Source organism: Microcaecilia unicolor, chromosome 1, assembly GCF_901765095.1.
Source record: "Microcaecilia unicolor chromosome 1, aMicUni1.1, whole genome shotgun sequence".
NCBI classification, from domain to species: Eukaryota; Metazoa; Chordata; class Amphibia; order Gymnophiona; family Siphonopidae; genus Microcaecilia; species Microcaecilia unicolor.
Genome location: NC_044031.1, coordinates 280,875,536 through 280,899,679, shown reverse-complemented (window position 1 = coordinate 280,899,679; position 24,144 = coordinate 280,875,536). Strand labels below are relative to the sequence as shown.

General features: G+C 41.8%; 1 protein-coding gene across 1 annotated transcript in view; it reads left to right on the top strand.

Annotated features, from left to right (window-relative positions):
* The window catches only part of POLDIP3 (DNA polymerase delta interacting protein 3), a 70,415-nt gene extending 48,979 nt beyond the window's left edge, over positions 1–21,436 (top strand). Inside the window, exons 5-9 of the mRNA XM_030207067.1 lie at positions 1,235–1,438; positions 12,655–12,732; positions 16,189–16,318; positions 20,239–20,305; positions 20,843–21,436. Of these exons, the coding sequence (XP_030062927.1) occupies positions 1,235–1,438; positions 12,655–12,732; positions 16,189–16,318; positions 20,239–20,305; positions 20,843–21,020 (657 nt within the window). The 3' untranslated portion in view covers positions 21,021–21,436. The remainder of the gene's footprint in view (positions 1–1,234; positions 1,439–12,654; positions 12,733–16,188; positions 16,319–20,238; positions 20,306–20,842) is intronic.
* Positions 21,437–24,144: the final 2,708 nt, after the last annotated feature.

Here is a 24,144-nt window from a genome sequence, read left to right as displayed (position 1 = left end):
GGAATGCTACTAGAAAATTCTGCCGCCTTTTCGCTAGTCAGCATCTGCACCGGATTCCATTGGATGATGTCACCCAGCTGTGAGAATACTTGGCCTGCTGTCCTCGGAGAACACCTGCTACAGGTGAGTAACTTTGCCTTCTCTGCCCCAGAAGGCTATTGTCAGCAAAGTGAGGAAAACCTTTAGTTGCTTTCTAAAGGTTTAAGCTTAATTAACAATTTTAAAAATTACATAATAAGCAAAGGGAGAGAAAAAAATAATAGAAAAAGCAGAGAAAAGAAATATACATGGTTTATAAGGGACAGTCAAGATAGAAAAGGTAAATGAAATAAAATCTGCCTTAAGCCTCAGATCCAGGGCCCCCCCATCCTTCTGCAGCTCTAAAGGAGGGTGATATAGGTATTATGCATTAAAAATGTTTCAAAGAAATATGTTTTCAGGCCATTCTTAAATTTCTGAAATGAAGTTTCAAACCTTATATGTAACGCTGAAGATAGAATAGACCTTATAAAGAATGCTATTTTGTCGATGTGAAGGAGTTACCAATAGATTTTGTTGGGTGGATCTAAGAACTCTAGAAGATGAATAAGGGATCCAAAGATGTGATAGAAATAATGGAAATCCTATATAGTATATCTTGAGCCCTAGGCTTAGAATTTTGGAGGGAATTCTGCACGAGATGGGTAACCATTGTTTATCTTTAAGAAATAAAGTAGCATGATCCCATTTTGTGACAACAGTAATGAGGTTAGCAGCCGTCTTATATCTACAACCCAAAAGTCAGGTGGTTTAGAACAAGTGCATGAGGTAGAATACAGAGTGGTTTCTGATCAAAAAGGGTCTGAACTGAGTTGGCCATGCTCCCTAAAATGCCTTTTGGCCCTCCTCTTTTCTTCTTCTTAAATGTGCAACCTTAGCCTAGATATCGAATTGGCTTCAAATGATATGTATGCCGGCCCTGAATTCAATTAAAAAAACCAACTGCATAAATCGTTTTAAGTATTGACTTCAATCAGCATTTTCAATAAATGGGTTGCTACAATAACCTTTCTTACTCATAAATTGGTCATAAAATATATAGTTCAGTTTGTAAAGATATAAAACTTTAAGAAATGAAGTACAACTAAAAAAAGAGAACATGAGGAATATCAGAGAGAAAAGTAGGCTTGGATGTCTGTGTCTGCACTTAATATTAATGTCTTACACATTCTGTCTTTTAATTTGAATCATTTAGCCAGGAATGAGTGGTTCCAGGTTCTCCATAGCAAAGACTGTACCTCTTACCAAAGTGGTACAGAACGATACCTACATGGCTCCTGCACCTCCACTTCCAAGTCCCCGTCCACTTTCTCCTATTCGTTCAAAGGCCCTGACCAACATGTCTCGCACCCTGGTCACAAAAGAAGAACCCGCTGTGCCGCAACCCATGCCTACAGAGGTGAGTAACAGAGAAAGCCCAGAAGAGGAGGCTGCTGGGTTGAGAACCATTCCTTTTCTAGGAAAACTCACTCCTGTACTCATTGGAGATTATTTTCCTATTCGCTTACACTTTAATCGATATACTGTACATCACTTTGCATCGGTTTAGGAAGCTGCTGCTGCTGTTATTTTTGTTACTTTTTTTTTTGTTTTGCTTTTTTAAATTATGGAAATCACAGACCTTGTGGCTGGTGTTAAGTTACAGGGAACTCCATGTCCACAACTGGAAGTACTTTATTTTCTGGACAAACAAAAAAGTGTGGACTGTACTGAAATATTAATTAGTGTTGAGCACATTCAATATCACTGGTTTATGTTGAAGAGGGTTCTTTACTGCCTGTGGGAACATCCTTGTTGTATCAGCAGCAAAATAGTCTGTGATGTAAAAAAATTCCTAGTTCCCACACTAAGGGCCTTTTGGCATTGCTGCTGTTCCAGTACTGCAAACAAGGTTTTGAAAATCTACTTGCCTGGAGCAAATGGGTTTTCATGTATGGCAGGCAAAGTTAAATGAGACCATGAGAAGGTGGTCTCTTCTGCTCCAGTTGGGGCATAGATGAAGAGACTATGATGTGTAACAAGGTTAGAAGGAGAGGGATGTATATGGGTAGGGGGGAGATAGGGGGAATTAGAAAGGGAAGAGAAAGAGTTGCATTGGGAAGGGGGGGGGGGCGGTTGGGAAAGAGGAAAATGAGAGGACTGTAATTAAGGTCAGAACAGGAATACAGTACATGGCAGGTATTTTCAGATCCTTGACAATGAAACTTCCAACAGCAGTCAAGAAAAGGCATCTCACAGAGTGCTTGAATCTGATATTGTGCTCAATTAGATAGGTTTTAGATCACTTGGACAAACAGCTACTTAGACTTGTGAAGGTGGCCTTCCCTTTAATTGTGTTTTTGGACAACTAATATTAGATCAGAGCTTGTTCATTGTCATAGCAGATAGGGTTAAATTACTTAGAAATATGAATGTGGGCCTTCCTGTTTTGCTGAGGCCATAACACTGTAGATTCCAGTTTGAGCATATTCCTCAGTGAAGCTGTCTAGGGTTTGGTATGCTGTGGAAGGAACACACTGAGGGGAAAGGCTGCTATTACTGTGGCAAATTTTGAGGGCAATAGGGTTGGCTGAAGAATAGTGTGCAGGGAACCCTTTCCCAAGGTTTCAAAGGTCATTGTTATCTGGAATAAGAATGTAATTGTAGTGACGGAAAAAGATCTGGCTATACGTATCATGTAAGCACTCAAGCAGAGGAAGTCAAAGTAAGGTCATGGGATTTCTGCTACTTCTTGATTTGGATGGTGGGCTGCTACTCCTGTTATACCCAAGTCCCACAATGGAATTAAGTATAGAGTATGGGAATGGATATAGTTAGGTAAAAGCTTGAGCAAATTCTTGCTTTTATTCTGCTCATTTGCCTTATGCATTGCTTGAATACTTTCTTTTGAAGGCTCTCTATGCTGTTCTTACACTGAAGCTGTCATTCTCTCTGCAGCTAACTGAGCTGATGCATATTCCCCAGAGAGAAACCATCTCACAGTTGATAATAAGGTGTTTTTATGTTTTTTGGTTTTTTTTAATGTTGTGCCTGTTTTCATAGAGTGATGTTATTGATATTTGACTGAAGACTGGGTGGTAGTAGGCCAGAACAAGATGGAGTTTAAGAGGGTATTCAATTTATTTATTTATTTATTTATTTATTTGCATTTGTATCCCACATTTTCCCACCTATTTGCAGGCTCAATGTGGCTTACATTGTATTGTAAATATAGTTATTCCAATATATCAGGTACAGTTAGTATTGTGTAGAGATTAATTAAGGGAAGAGGGAGGAAGGGAGGGATATATTAGGGTAATTATAGAAGGTGGGCTTTCATAACTGAATGGGTTGGTGATGTGGATTAGTGAGGTTATAGGTTCTCATTGTAGGCCTTGTTGATGAAGTATGTCTTCAGAGATTTGCGAAAGATGGTTCTGTCGTCGTTTGTTTTCAGGTCTGTGGGTAATGCATTCCATAGCTGCATGCTCATGTAAGAGAAGGTGGAGGCGTGCATCAGCTTGTATAAGCACAGAGTCCTTTGTTGCTAAAAATGTAACAAGTAAAACATGCCACCAGGTTTTCGACTGGTGCTGGTCTGATTCAGCTGTGTTTTGGTACTGCTAAATTGACAGAATAGTTATTCTAAAATGTTAAAAGTTTTAGTGGAAATGCAGGCAACCACATCTTAGCTGCGGGAGAGTTTGAGGCTGGCGCAGAACCCTATGCAACAGTAGCTCAGTGGGAATAAGTTGCAGATGTGCTGGTGTGAAATGCTGTCTATGGAGGAACAAAGAACTTGGTGATTGGAGATACCATTGATAGTGGCTTATCTCTTTTGATTCAGCAAACAGAAGCCCTGGATTTGGTTTTGCCTTCAGCTCTCCTTTTTCTCTTCCACTGTGGCCTGAGATGATTGGGTTCTGTATGAGAAGCTCTAGCGCTGAGCCCACAGGTTACCAGTTTAAATTAAAAAAAAAAAAAAAAGTAAGAACATGCTGAGTGTATTAAATCCTTTGGGCAGGATTTAATGAAAGTATCTGTCAGATATCAGAATTTCAGAATAATTGAGTGTGTCAAACAATACTAATTAACCTCTCTGCCCCTCTGGACACAGTGAAGCTGGAAAGATGCAGAGAAGGAGGAAGCAACTTTTGTTGTTTCAACCAGGAGGCTTGCAGTTAGGTGCATTACTATTACTTTTTTTTAATATCCATGTAAAAATGTGTTAAGTTTAGATCTATGAAATATATTTTTGAAGTGATAACATCTTTCTTTATTAGTAATTTAAGATTGTCTGGTCTCACTTGGAAGGGTTTCTCCTAGCATCAGGATGGAAGCAGATGTTAATTTAACTTACTGGGTGTAATTGTAATATTATGTGGATTTCCTATTATTTGTACTTTGTTTCTTTATGATTTTGTTTGCTTGCTGTACACTTGAGGACTGGATGTATATAGAGGTTTCTGGATTGTTATATTTTTCCCCGGTTTTCTTGTGTTCAAAACTTTTTCTCTACAAGTATTTACTTGATTTGAATGTAATTACAAATCTTTAAATATAAAATTTAAAAAACAAAAGAGACAGCAGTAAGGAGAAGAAACTGAAAGATAGGGGATAAGTGGAGAGTGCTTGGATGGAGGAAAAAGGCAAACGCCATCTCTCTGAACACATTGAATGACACTGTTTACAGTATTGGATTCAGAAAAAATTATATATATATATATATATATATATATATAAAACAGAAGAGATTAGTCATCCAAGTAATGTACAGGTTGACTTAATAGAGGTTTATTTGCTTGGCATCTAACTGTCTTTTCGGGGCTGCGGCCTCGCAAGACCCCCCCTTGGTGAACTTAAGGGCTGGCTCCAGGAAATCAAGTCAGACTTAAAAGCAGTACGCAGTGAGATGGCGGCGCTGGAGGCCGACTTGCGAGGGGAGATACTGAAGCTGGGATACCGGATGGACTAGGCGGAGGGGAGGCTTGAGAACCACATGGAAGCCCTGGGCTCACTTGATTGGCAAGTTGTGGATGTATGCATCGGCCCACAACAGATTCTCGACAAGTTGGAGGATCTGGAAATCCAGAGCCAGCACCGGAACCTCCGGTTTCAGGGCTTGCCTGAAACTTCCACCTATGTGGACAGTGAATTAGTAGTTTAGCAGATTGCTAGCTCCTTGCTCTCAGAGGGTTAGACCAGGATAACATATAGTAACATAGTAGATGACGGCAGAAAAAGACCTGCACGGTCCATCCAGTCTGCCCAACAAGATAACTCATATGTGCTACTTTTTGTGTATACCCTACTTTGATTTGTACCTGTGCTCTTCAGGGCACAGACCGTATAAGTCTGCCCAGCACTATCCCCTCCTCCCAACCACCAGCCCCGCCTCCCACCACCGGCTCTGGCACAGACCGTATAAGTCTGCCCAGCACTATCCCCACCTCCCAACCACCTGCCCCGCCTCCCGATCTCGACTAAGCTCCTGAGGATCCATTCCTTCTGCACAGGATTCCTTTATGCTTATCCCACGCATGTTTGAATTCCATTACCGTTTTCATTTCCACCACCTCCCGCGGGAGGGCATTCCAAGCATCCACTACTCTCTCCGTGAAAAAATACTTCCTGACATTTTTCTTGAGTCTGCCCCCCTTCAATCTCATTTCATGTCCTCTCGTTCTACCACCTTCGCACCTCCTGAAAAGGTTCATTTGCGGATTAATACCTTTCAAATATTTGAACGTCTGTATCATATCACCCCTGTTTCTCCTTTCCTCCAGAGTATACATGTTTAGTTCAGCAAGTCTCTCCTCATACGTTTTGTAACGTAAATCCCATACCATTCTCGTAGCTTTTCTTTGCACCGCTTCAATTCTTTTTACATCCTTAGCAAGATATGGCCTCCAAAACTGAACACAATACTCCAGGTGGGGCCTCACCAACGACTTTTACAGGGGCATCAACACCTGCCATCATTCTCCTGGAACCGGCAGCCCTAGAAACAACCAGTCTAAAGATATTGTGGCTTGCTTTTGTGATTACAAGATCAAAGAACATATTCTTAAAGCTGCCCAGCTGGCTACTAACTTTCAGTGGGATTCCTATTCTGTGGAAGTTTATCAGGATCTAAACGGGGCTGCTCTCAAGTGCCGTGCAGATTTGCGGCCATTTACAGCTTGGTTGCATGACCAGGGATTAAGTACAAATGGAGGCACCCATTTGCGCTTCTTTTTGCAAAACTGGCTGCTTGCACCAGGTTTGGACCTTGGCCGGAAGCAAGAGAAAGTTTTCCTGAGTAGTCCACCACTGATGCACCTCCTTCTTCTGGGCAGCCCTTCTCAGCAGTGAAGAACTACCCTAAATGGCAGCGGGTGGTGAAGAGACACAAACGCCTACAACATCAGCAGTCTGATAGCAAGCTCTTCTGAATGTGACAGGCAGGTATGACTTCTTGCTTATCTGGTGGTGTGCAATCTGCTGGCCATTCTGCCCACTTTAGCTGACTACACCAGCCATATGGCACTCAATGTATTACCTGAACTCTACCTCCCACACAGGGGGCTCTTTGTTGGGTTAATGTGAGCTGGAGCCTATTGGTTGCTGCTGGTTTTTTTTCCTTTTGGCTTTCTGGTTTTCCTGTTATCTTTTTAATTGGGTGGGTTATTGGGGCACACTTTCTCAAGCTGATGCTCCCTGTGCTGTGTTGGGGATGCTCCAGATTGATGAGAGGAGGTTGGAATGGGTGGGGGGATTGGGTTGTTTGGGATATGGTACGAATGGTGGTAGAGTGTGAGGAGAGTGGATGGCTATATGTATGGAGGGGAGTAGGAGTGTCACAACATTTCGTTAGGTATTGTGTACATGGGTGATGTGTCTCTGATGCTCCTCCATGAAAGGGAATTGAATATACCAATGAAGCGACAGCTCCTATTTCAGTAGTTGTTCCGTCGTAATGTTGACATAGCTTTGATTCAGGAGATGCACCTTAAGCCAGTCCAAGAGCAGCTATGCCACCATCGGCAGTTCCCTCCTTCAGTTAACTCTAAGACTAGAGGGGTGTTGATTGCGCTTAAGGCTTCCTGGCCCTGGCAGGTGCATAAGGTCATTCGAGATCGAGGGGGGTATAGATATTTGCTTTTAATACTTTTCATTGATGGCCAGCTTTATACAATCATAAATATTTATGCTCCCAATGCTGATCATAGGGACTTCCTCGGATGCTTGGACCACCTTCTCTGCCATGGTGAGGGTTCCTTGCTGGTGGGTGGAGACTTTAACCTTACATTATACCCAATGCTGGATTAACTCAGCTCCCTCTGTGCATTATGCCCAGAGTGATCGGGATGTCTTGCATAACTTCATAGCTAGATGGCAACTGCTGGATCTATGGCAGCAGACCATACCCTGTGGTTAGGGATTATACCTATTATTCAGCAGTCTATTAGACTTAATCCCACATTATTTTTTGGTGGGGGATGCTTCTCTTCTCCGACTTGCTCAGTCTCATCAAATCGTGACTCGTACCTGGTCTGACCATGCTCCTGTCTTGCTCACTCTGCGACTCACTATGGTGTGACGGGGCGCTCCGCTGTGGCATTTGAATGATGCGTTGCTATCTGATGTAAGTAATATTACCCAACTAGAATGCCATTTGTTTGATTATCTGCAGTTCATTGATACAGGGGCGGTGTCTCCTGGCATCCTCTGGGAAGACCTTAAGGCAGCAGTCATGCGTGGTCACCTTTATTTCCCTGCAGGCTCACTCACATAAAATTTGCTTCGCTAAGAAAGGGGCACTTAGGTCCCGCATAACTAGTCTGGAGCGTCAATCTCGACAAGGGGGGTGGGCAGTCACACTTGAAAGAACAAGCCTGTCAGCTTCAGCTGGAGTTTAATGACCTTCAATTGGCCGACATCTCAGAGCAGCTCTTGCGGGTTTGCAACGGTTATTTTGAGTTTGGCAACAAGTCCATTCGGCTTCTTGTCTGTAAGCTTAAGCAGCAAGTGACTCACACCCACATTTTGTGTCTCCAGGATGATCAGGTGGCACTTTATATGGATCCGTCGGCTGTGCAGGAGATGTTTGTTAGCTCCTATTAGACGTTATATATTTCTGATATACAGTCGATGGAGGCAAATGGTTTCTCCTATCTGGCGGGGGTAGTGTTGCCCGAGCTTTCTGAGCTTGATCGGCAGGCCGTCTCCAAGCCAGTCAACATTGATGAGATTCATCAAGCGATTTGGGCTCTGCCCAACTGTAAGGCACCAGGCCCGGATAGCTTTCCTAATAAATTTTATAAATGTTTTAGTGCGATTTTAGCTCCAGTGTTTTTGCATGTGTTTAACTCTTTTGAAGAGGGGGAGCCGTTGCCAGAGATCTGGAATTTGGCTGCCATCATGGTATTGCCTAAGCCTGGCAAGGACCCCCATTTTTGCAGTTCGTATCGCCCCATTTTTCTGCTTGGCTCTGATTATAACATTTTCACTAAGATCTTGCCAACTGGCTCCAGTGCTTACTGCCTGTCTTAGTTCATGAAGATCGGGCTGGTTTCGTTCATGGTCGCCAAACCTTTGATAAATGTGTGGTGGACCCTACACCTTATCTATAGTGATTGGTCTCAAGCGGTTCCTATGTGCTTGCTTTTGCTAAACGCCGAGAAAGCATTTGGCCCGGTACACTGGCCATTTTTGTTTTTGATTCTGGAATGGGTGAGAATAGGAGGGCACTTTCTTCACTGGCTATGTCTTATTTATTGCCAACATTTGAGCCTCAGTTTGAATTAATGAGCAACACTCTCCCTCCTGTGTGCTACATCAGGGTACGAGGCAGGGGTGCGCTCTGTTCCCCTTGCTTTTTGCCTTGGCCACTGAGCCCTTGACTAGTAAGATTCTGACGCAGCTGGCTGTTAAAGGCCTCTGTCACAGCCCTGTTGACTCTAAAATTATGCTTTTTGCGGATGATGTCCTGTTGGCCCTGATGGATTTGAAGGCCTCCCTGACTGGGGTGGTTGAGGAGCTGCAGGGGTATTGTTGTGTCTCAGGGTTTAAAGTTAACATCAGCAATTTGAAGATCCTGAATGTTTACCCTTCTGGACCACCAGGTGGCCCGGCTGCAAGCCTGTTTTCCGTTTTGGTGTGCATCTTACTATATCTGGTACCTGTGGGTTAGCTTAACTCGACACTTTATAGTGTTAATTTCCCCCCTTGGGTGCAGGAAATTCTAGCAGACTTAGAGCGGTGGAAGGGCTTGAACGTTTCATGGATAGGCCTTATACATGCAGTTAAAATGATGGTCCTTCGTAAACATAAGAATAGCCATACTGGGTCAGACCAGTGGTCCATCTAGCCGTATCCTGCTTCCAACAGTGGCCAAACCAGGTCACAAGAACCTGGCAGAAAACCAATTAGTAGCAACATTCCATACTACCAATCCCGTGACAAGCAGTAGCTTTCTCCATGTCCATCTCAATAACTGACTATGGACTTTTTTCCTCCAGGAACTTGTCCAAACCTTTTAAAACCCAGATATGGTAACCGCTGTTACCACATCCTCCGCCAGCGAGTTCCAGAGCTGAACTATTCTTTGAGTGAAAAAATATTTCCTCCTATTTGTTTTAAAAGTATTTCTGTGCAATTTCATTGAGTGTCCCGTTTTTTCTACTTTTTGAAAGAGTGAAAAATCAATTCACTTCTGCCCGTTCTACACCACTCAAGATTTTATAGACCTCAATTATATACCCCCTCTTTTCCAAGCAGAAGAACCCTAACCTCTTTAGCCTTTCCTCATATGGGAGGAGTTCCATCCCCTTTATCATTTGGTCAGTCTTCTATGAACCTTTTCTAATTCTACCATATCTTTTTTGAGATATGGAGACCAGAATTGAATGCAGTACTCAAGGTGAGGTCGCACCATGGAATGATACAGAGGCATTAAAATATTTCTAACATACTGTTTGCTTTTTTGGTCACCACCAGACACTCGGCAGAAGAATTCAGTGTATTGTCTACAATGACACCTAGATTTTTTTTCTTGAGTGCTGACTCCTAAGGTGGACAATAGCATCAGGTAGTTATGATTTGGATTATTATTCTCAATGTGCATCACTTTGCATTTGTCCACGTTAAATTTCATCTGCCATTTGGATGCCCAGTCTTCCAGTTTCCTAAGGTCTTGCTGCAATTTTTCAGAATCCACGTATGTTTTGACAACTTTGAACAGTTTTGTGTCATCTGCAAATTTAATCACCTCACTTGTCATTCTGTTTTCCAGATCATTTATAAATATATTAAATAGCACCTGTCCCAGTACAGATCCCTGTGGCACTCCACTATTTACCCTCCTCCATCAAGAAAAATAGCCATTTAACCCTACCCTCTGTTTTCTGTCCAGTAACCATTTCCTAATCCCATGACTTTTTAATTTTCTCAGGAGTCTCTCATGAGGAACTTTGTCAAAAACTTTTGAAAAATCTAGGTACACTACATCTACCGGCTCACCTTTATCCACATGTTTATTTACGTCTTCAAAGAAATGAAGCAAATTGGTGAGACAACACTTCCCTTGGCTTGAACCCATGCTGACACCGTGTTTGTCTATGTGTTCTGTAATTTTATTCTTTATAATAGTTTCCACTATTTTCTCCCGCACTGTAATTTCCCGGTCTGTAATTTCCCAGATCACTGTGGAACCATTTTTAAAACTCAGCATTACATTGACCACCCTCCAGTCTTCAGGTACTATGGATGATTTTAACGACAGGTTACAGATCCCTAGCAACAGATCAGCAATTTCATGTTTGAGTTCTTTCAGTACCCTGGGGTGTATGCCATCCGGTCCAGGTGATTTATCACTCTTTAACTTGTCATTTTGGCCTAGTACGTCTTCCAGGTTCATCGATATTTCTTTCAGTTCCTCCGCATTGTCACCCTTGAAAACCATTTCTGGTACAAGTAGATCTCTTACATATTATTCCATAAAGACCAAAACAAAGAATTCATTCAATCTTTCTACTATGGCCTTGTCCTCCCTGAGTGCCCCTTTTCCTCCTTCATGATCTAATGGTTTCACGGATTCCCTCGCAAGCTTTCTGCTTCTGATTTACCTGAGTTTTTGTGTCCATGTCAAGATTTTCTTCATATTCATTTTTAGCCTTCTTTAACAGTGCTTTGCATCTAGCTTGACACTGCTTATGTTGCTTATTTTCTTCATTCTTTGAAGGATGCTCTTGTATCTTTTTATGGCCTTGCCCATCATTCTTCCCAAAAGTTTTCTCCCCAGCCTACAGAGCAAAGTGTTGCCTATAGCTGGAAGAAACGACCTCCCCGGGTTTGGCGTTCTGTTATGTATTAGCTCTGCCAGCATAGGGGTATGGGGGTCCCCCTTTTTCTCAATGCTATCAGGCCGCCCACCTTCGGATACTGGTGGATTGGCTCCAGGTTTCTTGTAAGACTTGGAAAGATCTTGAGCAAGCCTGGGTGGCCTCACAGCCTTTATGTGTGATTCCTTGGGATCAACACTGTGTTGGAGAGTGTGTGGCAATGTTGGTGATATGCTTCATATATGGTGGACTTGCCCATGGGTGCATCAGTACTGGACCATGGTTTTACAGTTTGTTCAAACTATGACCGATGTATCATATCCGGTCAAGGTGGAACACTGCTTCATGCACTTTTAAGCCCTACGGGGTGAAACCAGCGGTTCATTGGCTTGTGACTCATGTGCTGGTTGAGGGTAAACTGGCACCTGCGGTTGCTTGGAAACAACCCACATTGCCAGGACTGCCTGTTATTTTGTGGAAACTGGACTACATTCATCAGATGTCCAAATTAACAGCTATCTGGAATGGGTGTCTTGTTTCATATCATAAGGTGTGGGAACTTTATTCTGCGTGGAAGTGGACCTCAAGCTCCCCCATAGTGCCTGCTCCAGTGGGGCCACACCACTCTCCCACTCATTAAGCTGCAGAGGTTTATTTTTTTTTTTCTTTAGGGGTGGGGACTTGTTGGGGGGGGGGGGGGTGAGGGAGTGGTTCTTTTTTGGGGGTGGGGGTTATACTGTGTTTACATATGGCAATTTGCTCATTGTTTGTCTGAGATTTTATTTTTCTTTAATAAAACGTTAAAAAAATTTTAATCCATTAGTACGCATTAGTAAATGACCCCTAAAGAAGCAAAATCTGTTAAAAAAAAAAAAGACTGAGCTTCTTCCTCCAAGAAAATGTTTGGCTGACATAAGTTTTCTATATAATTTTCAAGCCTTGCAGGTCAGCCGGGTAGATAGCAGAGAGTTCATGCAGATACAGAGGAGAGAAAGATTAGATATCACAGACTAACTGTGGTTAATATATACAGATATACACAAATATCGGTGCTTATACTTGTAGCTTATACATTTGATTTAGACTGTCCAGGCCATACCTGTGTTTTGCCATGTCCAGGCCAAATGCATAAGCTAGACATTCCCATACCATTTTCTGGTCGTGTTGTATATTGATCTAGTGACCACTTTCCAGAAAAAGAAGACTTTGTGTTCTATTTCTTGGACCTGTGACCTAGGATATGGCTGCCCAGGTCCTTTTTCTCTGACTGTCTTAAATATCTTCATATCCTGTTGATGCTTTCTGTTTTCAGCCAGCGTATAGCCCTTTGGAAGGTACCAAGATGACTGTGAATAACCTCCATCCTCGCGTCACAGAAGAAGATATTGTGGTGAGTGGCACAAGGTCGATAGAATTGATAACCTTTCTGGATGCTTTAGTTGCTGGGATGTATAGGTCATGGATCCTCGGAGCTTCTCTTGGAGTTTCCAGTACATCCTCTTCTGGAGAGATCGAAGGGAGGGATGGAGACTCAAATTAAGTTTGGTGTTCATAATATATACAATGAATATTTATAAAATCTCTTAGCATAAACCATCTCTAATGTGTGCTTAATAAGCACAGATTGAGTACTCTGTATTCCGAAAACCAGACTTTCTTGTGTTACTCAAGTATTTACCTATTTTCAACTTATGCGGGGGAGTGCTAGCACAGCACTTTGAGCTTCTGAGGGGAAGGCACCCAGCTCCAAACTCGGCAATAATGGGAGCTGGCAGAAGAGCAGAGGCAGAGCTTACATACTAGAACAAGTGGCATCCTTCCATCTCTCCCTGATTTTTACCACATTACATGAACAGGGTGGGGGACTGGGAAGGGAAAAAAGAATAGCCATGCTGACAAAAGACTTAGGGCTTCTTGTACAAAGCCGAGATAGAGATTCCGGCATGGCAAATGAGAGGAAGCCCATAGGAACTGAATGGGCTTCTTCTCATTTGCCGCACCGAGAATCGGTAGTGCGGCTTTGTAAAAGAGGCCTTTAGAGTATGGGACAAGAATGAAGTGAGTGAGTAGAGATGTAAATATCCCAGTAGTTTGGAATTGAGAGGATAAATCCTAGAGAGAAATTTGGGAAAATGTGGTAAATAAATAATTGGGACATGAATAATAATATAATGCATTGTGTATCAAATATTTTTATTTGAACAATTATAAACACATTATTCACAATATCCTCTTTGTAAGTCGGCTTTTGATAAAAAGAAAATATAAACTGACATTAACAGGCCAAGATTTAAATGGGACGTATCCCACTATACTTTTATGTAGTTTTTCAGAGGTGCTGCAACTATAACTGTGTTCCAAATATTGGTGCCTGTACTTGTAGCTTATACATTTGATCTACACTGTCCAGGCCATACCCGTGTTTTGCCTGCATAAGCTAGACATATATAGGAGCCCAGTACACCAGCAAGATAACATTATCTATCCTTATTTTTACTAACCGCCGGTTACTTTCTATTTAAATTTTAATGTCAAGTATGTTTTTATGATATTTTATGCACCTTTATGGTTTAGTACGTATTTATAATTATTTATATATATTTTTCATGTACCAAGTATTAATGTACGTTGTATTTATTTTTTATATTTTGTATCTGTGATAGCATTTTGTCTTTTTATTTGTACACTCCTGAGGCAGGCATCTCGTATGCCAAAACATGGTGCTGTGTCAAGTCTTGATATTTGTATTTATGGAATAAATTTCACTTGTTGAACCAGTGGTTTTTCCAGCCCTCCCTCATTTCCCACTTCTTGATTTGTTGTTGGATTCTCCATGGGATTTTTTTGTGTTCATTTACCACTTGGCTCCCCAGGGTTCAACTATATCTCCACTCTTGTATAATATATATATGAGCTGTCTTGGTCAGATTATGCTGAAACCTGGAGAGCTCATGTTGTCCTATGTGGATTATATTTTCTTTTTGATCCCTGTTGATCTGGGTGTAAATTCTATCTCTTCTAGGATTAACAGCAGTATAAATAGGATAAAAGACTGGTTGGCTAAGTCTAAATTTAAACTTAATGCTGATAAGACGGGCTATGGTTTTCTTTAGACCTAGAGAAAATTCCTCAGATGATTTTGGGTGATGATGGATCCTGGTTGAATGTAGTGAGAACTTCTAAAGTTTTGGGAGTAGTTTTTTTTTTTGTTACATTTGTACCCCGTGCTTTCCCACTCATGGCAGGCTCAATGCGGCTTTCATGGGGCAATGGAGGGTTAAGTGACTTGCCCAGAGTCACAAGGAGATGCCTGTGCCTGAAGTGGGAATCGAACTCAGTTCCTCAGTTCCCCAGGACCAAAGTCCACCACCCTAACCACTAGGCCACTCCTCCACTCCATTTTTGGATTTGTTATTAACTATGGAGCCACAGATTAATGGTCTGGTCAGAAAAGCTTACTTTAAATTGAAATAACTGCGCTTGTTAAGATCTTACTTTCTACCTCCTCAGTATTTTTCAATTTTTTTAATGTAGATACGTTCTTTTCTTTTCATTACTTAATATTATCAAGTAAACTGAGAATTGAGGGACACTTACATGTTTCGTGAAAAATGCTTCATTCAGTTTTTTCAGTTTGTTCCAAAAAAAAAAAAAGCAAACCGAAAAGAATTAAGCATTTTTCACGAAACAGATAACGCCAGGGAGTGTAAGAGAGACCCAAGGGTGGCCCCTACAGGTGAGCAGGAGTGAAAGGCAATTCCTTTTTGGAGGAGAGGGGCAAGTAGGGAGACAAGCAGGACAAAGCACACATTTTTGGCTTCCACTGAAAACACAGATCCGTTTTGGCCAAAAATGAAACCATGGCCGTTAGCCTTTTGGCAGAAAAAGGATTTTGGCCCAGTTTGGCACCATAACTGAAACCAAAACTCAATCTGCCTCTAGAGGCTGGCAGTAAGGGCTCACACGTTAATCCCACAATAATCAGTTAGTGTGTGGTCATATGGCTGTGCTAACTGATTTGTGCTGTCATGCTCCGCCACCAGACGCACCCCTTCAGAGAAAAATAAAGAAGAAATTTTTAGCACATGGTTTTCACACACACATTGGACTTTACTGCATGACTCCTCAACATGTCCCATAGTAAGCCCTTTTAAGCTGTGGTAAGTGTGCACTAAAAGGAACCCTAAGTGATTTTCAACATAAAAATCAAATAGTGACAAAATATAAAAATATGAAATACAAATAATGAAGTACAATAAAGTGCAATCACATGTAGCAAAATATCTTTATAGTTTGTTTTATTATTCTAATACAATAAAAAACCAAGTCATAACATTGATTCAACAGTGGAGGCAAGAGGTGGGAAAGGCCTGGAGACAGAGATGGAAAAATATAAGGAAAAGGTGGATGGGATATAAGACAAAAATAATAAGTAGTGTAGGCAACAGTAATACAAGTAAATAAGTGACATAACCATTGTTCCACTATCCGTGCTGAAAACATACATATCGTTTAAAGAACATTCAGAAATACTCTTCTGAAGCTATACTACCAGTTTTAAACATTGTGTATCAGAATTCCTATTTTTCTCCTCTACATCTCTACCAGTGAAACACCACTGCATTGTGATGTGCTAATCAAATCTTAGTGGGAACCCCTTTCTTATAACCTTTCCCCATAATGGCCTTGTACATCTAAGGTCATGACCTTGTATGCTTGGGTCTGTAAAGTGTATCCCAGATGCTGCCTATTGATTACATCCAGTTTTACTTGTTGTGAGTGACTAGGGTTACTGCTCATGGCAGTGGCACAGATGTCATGCTGTGATTATATGCTTCCTTTTCAGGAATTATTCTGCGTGTGTGGCGCTCTGAAGCGAGCTCGCCTCATCCAGCCTGGTGTCGCAGAGGTGGTGTTTGTGAAGAAAGAAGATGCCATCAGCGCATACAAGAAATACAATAACAGATGCTTAGATGGTAAGTTGTGGGGCATGTGGGCTTAATAACGAAAGGCCACATGTCTGTGCAGGGTCAGACACCAGCAGCCTTTTATGCTCAGACCATGTGGTTCAGGCACCAAGCTGAAAGTTGGGTGGAAATCACTAGATTCTCTGCCCAGTCCTTCCATAAATTCAGACAAATCTGCTTACATCCCAATGTCTGCTCTTTGTTTGTTTGACTGTAATTGGGTGGTGGCAATATTGTTTTTTCCCACCCTTTCACCTTGTAATGCAGGCGGATTGATGAATAGACTTTCCACATCTCAGAGGTGACCATGGGGCTCATTTTCAAAGCACTTAGCCTTCCAAAGTTCCATAGGTTTCTGTGGAACTTTGGAAGGCTAAATGCTTTGAAAATATGCCTCCATATGACTCTGTAGAATGATAGGTATCATTAAGAAAGGAATGGAAAACAAAAAATGAGGATGTTATAGTGTTGTTGTATCGCTCCATGGTGCGACCACACCTTGAATATGGTGTGCAATTCTGGTCACCACATCTCAAAAAAGGTATAGTGGAATTAGAAAAGGTACGGAGAAGGGTGATGAAAATGATAAAGGGGATGGGATGACTTCCCTATGAGAAAAGGCTAAAGCGGCTAGGGCTCTTCAGCTTGGAGAAAAGACGGCTGAGGGGAGATATGATAGAGGTCTATAAAATAATGAGTGGAGTGGAACAGGTAGATGTGAATCGCTTATTACTCTTTCCAAAAATACTGAACTAGGGGGCACACATTGAAGCTAAAAAGTAGTAAATTTAAAACAAATTAGAGAAAATATTTCTTCACTCAGTGTGTAATTAAACTCTGGAATTCATTGCTAGAGAATGTAGTAAAAGCAGTTAGCTTAACAGGATTTAAAAAAGGTTTAGATAGCTTCCTAATGGAAAAGTCTATAAGCCATTATTAAAATGGACTTGAAAATCCACTTCTAATTTCTAAGATAAGCAGCATAAAAGGGGTGATCATGGAAGTGTAAAAGGGGTGATCAAGGAAGGCAAAGAAATAGCAGAAAAAATAAATGAGTTCTTTGCTTCGGTCTTCACCTAGGAAGAGTTGGGTGTGTTACCGGTGCTGGACAGGGTATTCGAAGCTGAAGAGTCGGAAAAACTTATTGAAATATCTGTAAATCTGGAAGACATAATGGAGCAGTTCTGCAAACTGAAGAGTAGCAAATCTCCTGAACCGGATGGTATTCACCCTAGGGTACTAAAAAATGAGCTGGTACTGGAAGATTGGAGGGTGGGCAATGTAACGCCGATATTTAAAAAAGGTTCCAGAGGAGACCCGCGAAATTATAGACCGGGTGAGTCTGACGTCGGTGCCGGGCAAAATAGTAGAGACTATTATCAAGAACAAAATTACAGAGCACATTCAAAAGCATGGACTAATGGGACAAAGTCAACATGGATTTAGTGAAGGGAAGTCTTGCCTCACCAATCTGCTGCATTTCTTTGAAGGGGTAAACAAACATGTGGACAAAGGTGAGCCGGTTGATATTGTGTATCTAGATTTTCAGAAGGCGTTTGATAAGGTCCCTCATGAAAGACTACAGAGGAAATTAGAGGGACATGGGATCGGAGGTAGTGTCTTACTGTGCATTAAAAACTGGTTGAGAGATAGGAAACAGAGAGTAAGATTAAAAGGTAAATATTCACAATGGAGAAGGGTAGTTAGCGGGGTCCCTCAGGGATCAGTGCTGGGACCTCTGCTTTTTAACATATTCATAAATGACCTAAGAGATGGGGGTAACTAGTGAGGTAATCAAATTTGCCGATGACACAAAGTTATTCAAAGTAGTCAAATCGCGGGGAGATTGTGAAAAACTACAAGAGGACCTTATGAAACTGGGGGACTGGGCATCTAAATGGCAGATGACGTTTAATGTGAACAAGTGCAAAGTGATGCATGTGGGAAAGAGGAACCCAAACTATAATTACGTCATGCAAGGTTCAACATTGGGAGTCATGGACCGAGAAAGGGATCTAGGTGTCATCATTGATGATACATTGAAAACTTCTGCTCAATTTGCTGCTGCGGCTAGGAAAGCAAATAGAATGTTTGGTATCATTAGGAAAGGGATTGAAAGCAAAAATAAGGATATTATTCTGCCATTGTATCGCTCCATGGTGCGACCGCACCTCGAGTATTGTGTTCAATTCTGGTCGCCGCACCTCACAAAAGACATAGTGGAATTGGAAAAGCTACAGAGAAGGGCGACAAAGATGACACAGGGGATGGGACGACTTCCCTATCAGGATAGGCTGAAGAGGCTGGGGCTCTTCAACTTGGAGAAAAGGCGGCTGAGGGGAGATATGATAGAGGTCTATAAGATAATGAGTGGATTGGAACAGGTCGATGTGGAGCGTCTGTTTATGCTTTCCAAAAGTACTAGGACATGGGGGCATACGATGAAGCTGCAGTGTGGTAAATTTAAAACAAATCGGAGGAAATTTTTCTACACTCAATACGTAGTTAAACTCTGGAATTTGCTGCCGGAAAAGGTGGTTAAGGCGGTTAACTTAGCGGACTTCAAAAAAGGGTTGGACGGCTTCCTGGAGGAAAAAGCCATAGAATGTTATTGAATGGACGAGGGGATAATACAGTATTTCTAGGATGGGCGGGAGAAATTGCTTGTTCTTTTGGCCGCTGTCGGTGACAGGGTGCTGGGCTCGATGGACCCTTGGTCTGTCCCAGCATGGCGATGCTTATGTACTTATGTACTTAAATATATTGTACTGTTTTGGGATCTTGCCAGGTACTTGTAACCTGGATTGGCCACTGTTGGAAACAGGATGCTTGATGGACCTTCAGTCTGTCCTAGTATGGCAATACTTATGTTCTTATGTTTTCTCCTATTCATAATTTGGATGTTCCAGTTTGTAACATTGATGTTCATACTGGATGTTTCCAGTGTTATGGACGTCTGTCTCACATATTTTCGAACAGGAAATCTTGACATTATTTCCTGTTCAAAAATATAGTTGAGATGGACATCCGTTTGGGACGTTCTGACTTGGACATCCTTACGAAAATGCCCTTCCATGTGTCTGGATCCTTGTGGAACTGTATTTTGACATTAGAAATGTTATCTGCTCTTTTGCAATACATAGCTAGTACTTTGTAGCAGTTGCCTCCATTATTTCCATCTTCAGGCTATTTACCTAGAACCTTTTGCTATACATTAAGTACAGTATTTCATAGAACATATGCCATACAAAAACTGTAGTCCCCACCACTCTGATTACACCTGAAGGAATATGCACCAAAGAGGATTCCTCAGGGTGGATCCTTTCCTACCAAGAAACGGTTCACATGAAAATCTGTAAACACGGGGGTTTAACAGGGTTCTTCTCTGTCCCCAGTGTTATCTTGACGTCTGCTTTCAGCATTAGAGAAGCTGCTTGCTTCGCACGGCATGACTTATAGAATATATGCTGATGACCTCCAACTGTTCTGTTTCTCAGCCCTGCTGGGAAGCATTTACTTTATGCACCTTGGATTAAAGTTGTGCTCTCTTTGGAATCTTCTCCTAGAAACACTCTGGCAGGGCTCTCAATATGTGACTTTCAAAAAACAACTAAAAGCTATTTTCCTTAGAGAGGACTTTTCTAGCTGCTTTAGGTTTGCACTAGTACCTCCCTCTTTTGGTTGCGGGTACAGCCTTCTTAAGGCAGAAGTATAGTGTTGCTATTTTTTTTATGTGCGTAATATGGCTTGTTTTGATATACTGTTGTATTTCTTTTGTTTTACCCACTAGTGGCTGGTTTTGTGTATTAGTAGATTATAAATGGTTGTACATAAAATAAAAAGCTGATGTATTAATATAAATGTTTGTTGTGATTAGATATAGGAGGATGAGTGGCCTGCTTCCTGATCCATTTGCTTTTGTGTTCCAGGGCAGCCAATGAAATGCAACCTTCACATGAATGGGAATGTCATCACTTCAGACCAGCCCATTCTCCTGTACGTATCCCAGCTGGGTCATGCTTGAGAAGTAGATTTGAAGGTAGTGGAGGCTAAGATTCAGGGAGACAGTGAAAAAAAAACTTATTTGAGAGAACTTTTATGCAGTGTGGCTGAATTAATCCTCCTGCTCCTAGGACAGCTAACAAAATGGTGCTGGGCTTTCACACAATTCCTAAATGAGGCATCAAAACACTAAGTATGCTCACTTGAAGAAGGAAGTAGAAATGAGCATGATAAAAAAAAACCTTCAAATATCTGGCAAACTTTAAGAAAATATAAAGTACCTTGTTTCCATAAAATTCAGGCATGTCTGAGACAAAGGCAGAGGAAAGTAGTAAATATAAGTGATGAAGATAAATCACCTTTCCTTTTTCAGGAAAATGAGTTTTATCTCTGCTACTGAGCCAGGATTTATAGAGCAGCAATGTCATTTATTGGGCCACATCTGACCAACAGAAACTGATAAGATTCTTGATTCATTACTGCCTTTTCATGGGTTGTGTTAGGCCTTGTCTATCTCTATTTCTTCTGCAGGCGACTGAGTGACACCCCTGCCTCTGTAAAGAAGACAGGTGAGGCTCGCAGGTCTAGCTTAGGCTTGGCCTCTAACCCTCAAGCTGAAGTGGACCCTGCCACCATTCTGCAGGCACTCTTCAAATCCTCGGGAGCCTCCGCTTCAGTGCAGCCAACGGCTTTCCAAATTAAACTCTGAGCTCCCCCGAGACTGTGTGGGAGCTGCCCTGAAGAGGATTATTACAAGAACTGCAGCAACATAGAAACAATAAGCAGCTCTCCAGGGACCTTACTAACCTTGTTGAGAGCAGAGGAGAAGATTGTATATGTTTCCCAGGGTTGCTGCTTTACTCTTGGGGTTATTTTTGGCATTTTCTACACTCACTACCACCCTTGTATGTTAGTTTCTTTTGTCTTCATAGTCTCGGCGCTTTTGTTTTTCCCTGTGTGTTCTCCAAAATAGTGCAAAGTGTTCCTGTGGGCTTCCGGACATGAAACTCTCATCCAGCCTTCTGGCTTCTCCCTTCAGCCATCCCCCTTGTGATTGGTTATTAAAGTTCACAGAAGACTGACTGACTATTTCTATTAAAAAAAACAATGTTCTTTTGTAAATACTTTTTTTTCTCTGTGCTGTGACTTGATTGAAAGTGGATACAGTGTCCTAGTAATGTATTCTCCTTTTGATAAAAGGAGTGGAATTGCCTCTTCTGACAAGGAAGAGTATCCAAAGTGCCAGAATTAAAAGTAATTTCCAGGCCTTACAGAGCAGTTCTAGTTGCTACATCTGTCCTTTCATGTTTGAAAATGTTTCTGCTTGTTGGCTGCTGTTCTTAAAGGGCTTGAAAAGCAGTCAAATAGTGAGAGCCAAGTCCATCAGGAGCAGAAAGATTAGTGACTTGCTAGATGATCCTTGTAAATTTGCTCATTTTCCTCAGCTTGTTGGAGCAGCAGTTCCTGTGCCCTGCAAGTTGTGAATTTTAGCTAGCTAACACTACTTTTGTTCCTGTGTATTGTATAGTGCTTGATTCAAGATCTCAAGTGCTTTATTCCCTCCAGGCAAGTGTTACTAAGAAACCCCTTCTCCCCCCCCCCCCCCAGCAATGTGTGAATTAAGTATAAAGCAAGCACGAGCATGCCTGTGCAGAAGTCTGAGGAATAAGTTTGGAGGAGGGGGGTTCCATTCCTTGTTTATTTGCATTAGCAGTTATTTTTCTCTTTTTGTTCAAGTGAAATGCATTTAGATCTCAAGTACATTATCTATATAGAGGTCAGCTCTGTGTGTGCTTGAGCACCCCTAGTATTGAGCAAATCCTTGATTGTGTCGAAGCAGATATAATTTCTGTTGAGTTTAGCACCCCCAATTGTTTTAAAGTGGTGATATCCTGAAGTATTCTGCTTCCTTAAAAGTTGCAAACAACATGTCATCCTTTGAGGCTAGAAACATCCCTGTGATGTGAGGCAAGTGTTCGTAATTGCAGGATTCCAGAGTTTCATGCCTCACCTGGGCAATGTATTTCATTTCCTCCCCGCCCCCCCCCCCCAAAAAAAAAAAGCCTTCACACACCCCCCTCTGGATGAACCAAACCCAGCAAACAAGTGTCATCCAGTTTAGGGGGGAGGGAGACTGCAGGGGCAACTAGTAATATTTGCCCCTAATGAGTTCTCTGGCTACCCGCAAGGAAACCATTTCCTAAATCACAAAGAAACCATAGCCCACATAAGTAATGCCACACTGGGAAAAGACCAAGGGTCTATCGAGCCCAGCATCCTGTCCACGACAGTGGCCAATCCAGGCCAAGGTCACCTGGCAAGCTTCCCAAACATACAAACATTCTATACATGTTATTCCTGGAATTGTGGATTTTTCCCAAGTCCATTTATGTTTCAACATTTTTATTAATGAGGAAATAAATATGGTATAACAGATACCATAAAATATAAAACTTCAACAGTACAATGGAACTTCACATATAAGTATTGAACAGACCATCATCAAATTTTTATATACTCCCCCCCCCCCCCTCCCTACCCTCTTTTCCACCCCCCCCCCCTTACTTCTGTGTGTGCCAACCAATATTGGGGATAGTGGGTTTAAACATTCAGACCATGTGTACTGCCAAGGCAACTCACAATAGATTAAGGAGCAAACTTTGCCTCCGTGGACTGTCCTATGTCGGCCCCATATTGACATGAACTGTTTTTTTCTTTTCGGGGCTCCCTTCGCCTCTCTGGCTTCCCAGGTGGCCAACTCATGTATCTGGTTCCTCCAGTGCCAATACACCGGTAGATCCAGGTCTGTCCTCTTCTGTAGAATAGTCTTGCGTGCCCCCAAGTCCATTTAGTAGCGGTTTATGAGAGAGTAAGTGGTGGCACACCTACTTGTTTGAGAAAGAACCAGAAGTACTGATGCCAGTTTTTCTCAAAATGGTTCTTTGTTGACTTCTGGGCTATAATTCAGGAGTTCCTACAACTGAATGAGGAGTCACCAAGGCAGGTTAAGTTTCAGGCTAGGCCATAGTGAATGTACATGACATGGATTTACAAAGGCTTAGGTACCATTGGTCAAATTGTAGTCAGTTAAGTGAACAGGAACTAACAACAACCCCCAAGTGGTACAAAGTAAAACATAAAAGGAGAGTAGTGTTGCCAAACAGATCTCTTCCAAAGAAAAACAGGAGGACAACGTGGATAATACAGGAGGCTTTATTCTTATAAGGACCCGACATGGCCATGTGTTTTGGCAAACTGCCTGCCTCAGGGAGTCTTTAAAATAAATCTCAATGGAACCTTACACCATTTAAATTAAAATGATACATGCAGTCTTTAAAAAGACACGGCAACAAAAAGACTGCATGTATCATTTTGATTTAAACAGAGTAAAGTTCCATTGAAACTTATTTTAAAGACCCCTGAGACAGGCATTTTGCAAGGACAAACAGGAAACTGAGAGTTTAACATGTGGGTAATGTCATCTGGAATCGCTCTCCAAAGTGTTTACCACAGTTTTTGAGAATGATGTACTGTGCATGCATGCCCTCCCATCTGCATGTATCGTATGGGTTCTAGCCAGTCGCCATTTTTCTGTGGAGCAGAACAGTTGCACTGATGTAGTGCGCCCTCTCAACTTATGTCAGATTGTGTTGTTTTTTTCTTCAAACGGGCCCCTTTCCTACCCCAGTACTTGCCTTAGTTAAGTTTTATGGGTGTTTAATTTTTTCGTTCTTTTTTCATTGGTCTGGGCACTCACGGCTTCTTTTACAAAGCCTCACTAGCAGTTCCTGCACAGCAAATGAGAGGAAGCCCATAGGAATTGAAATGGGCTT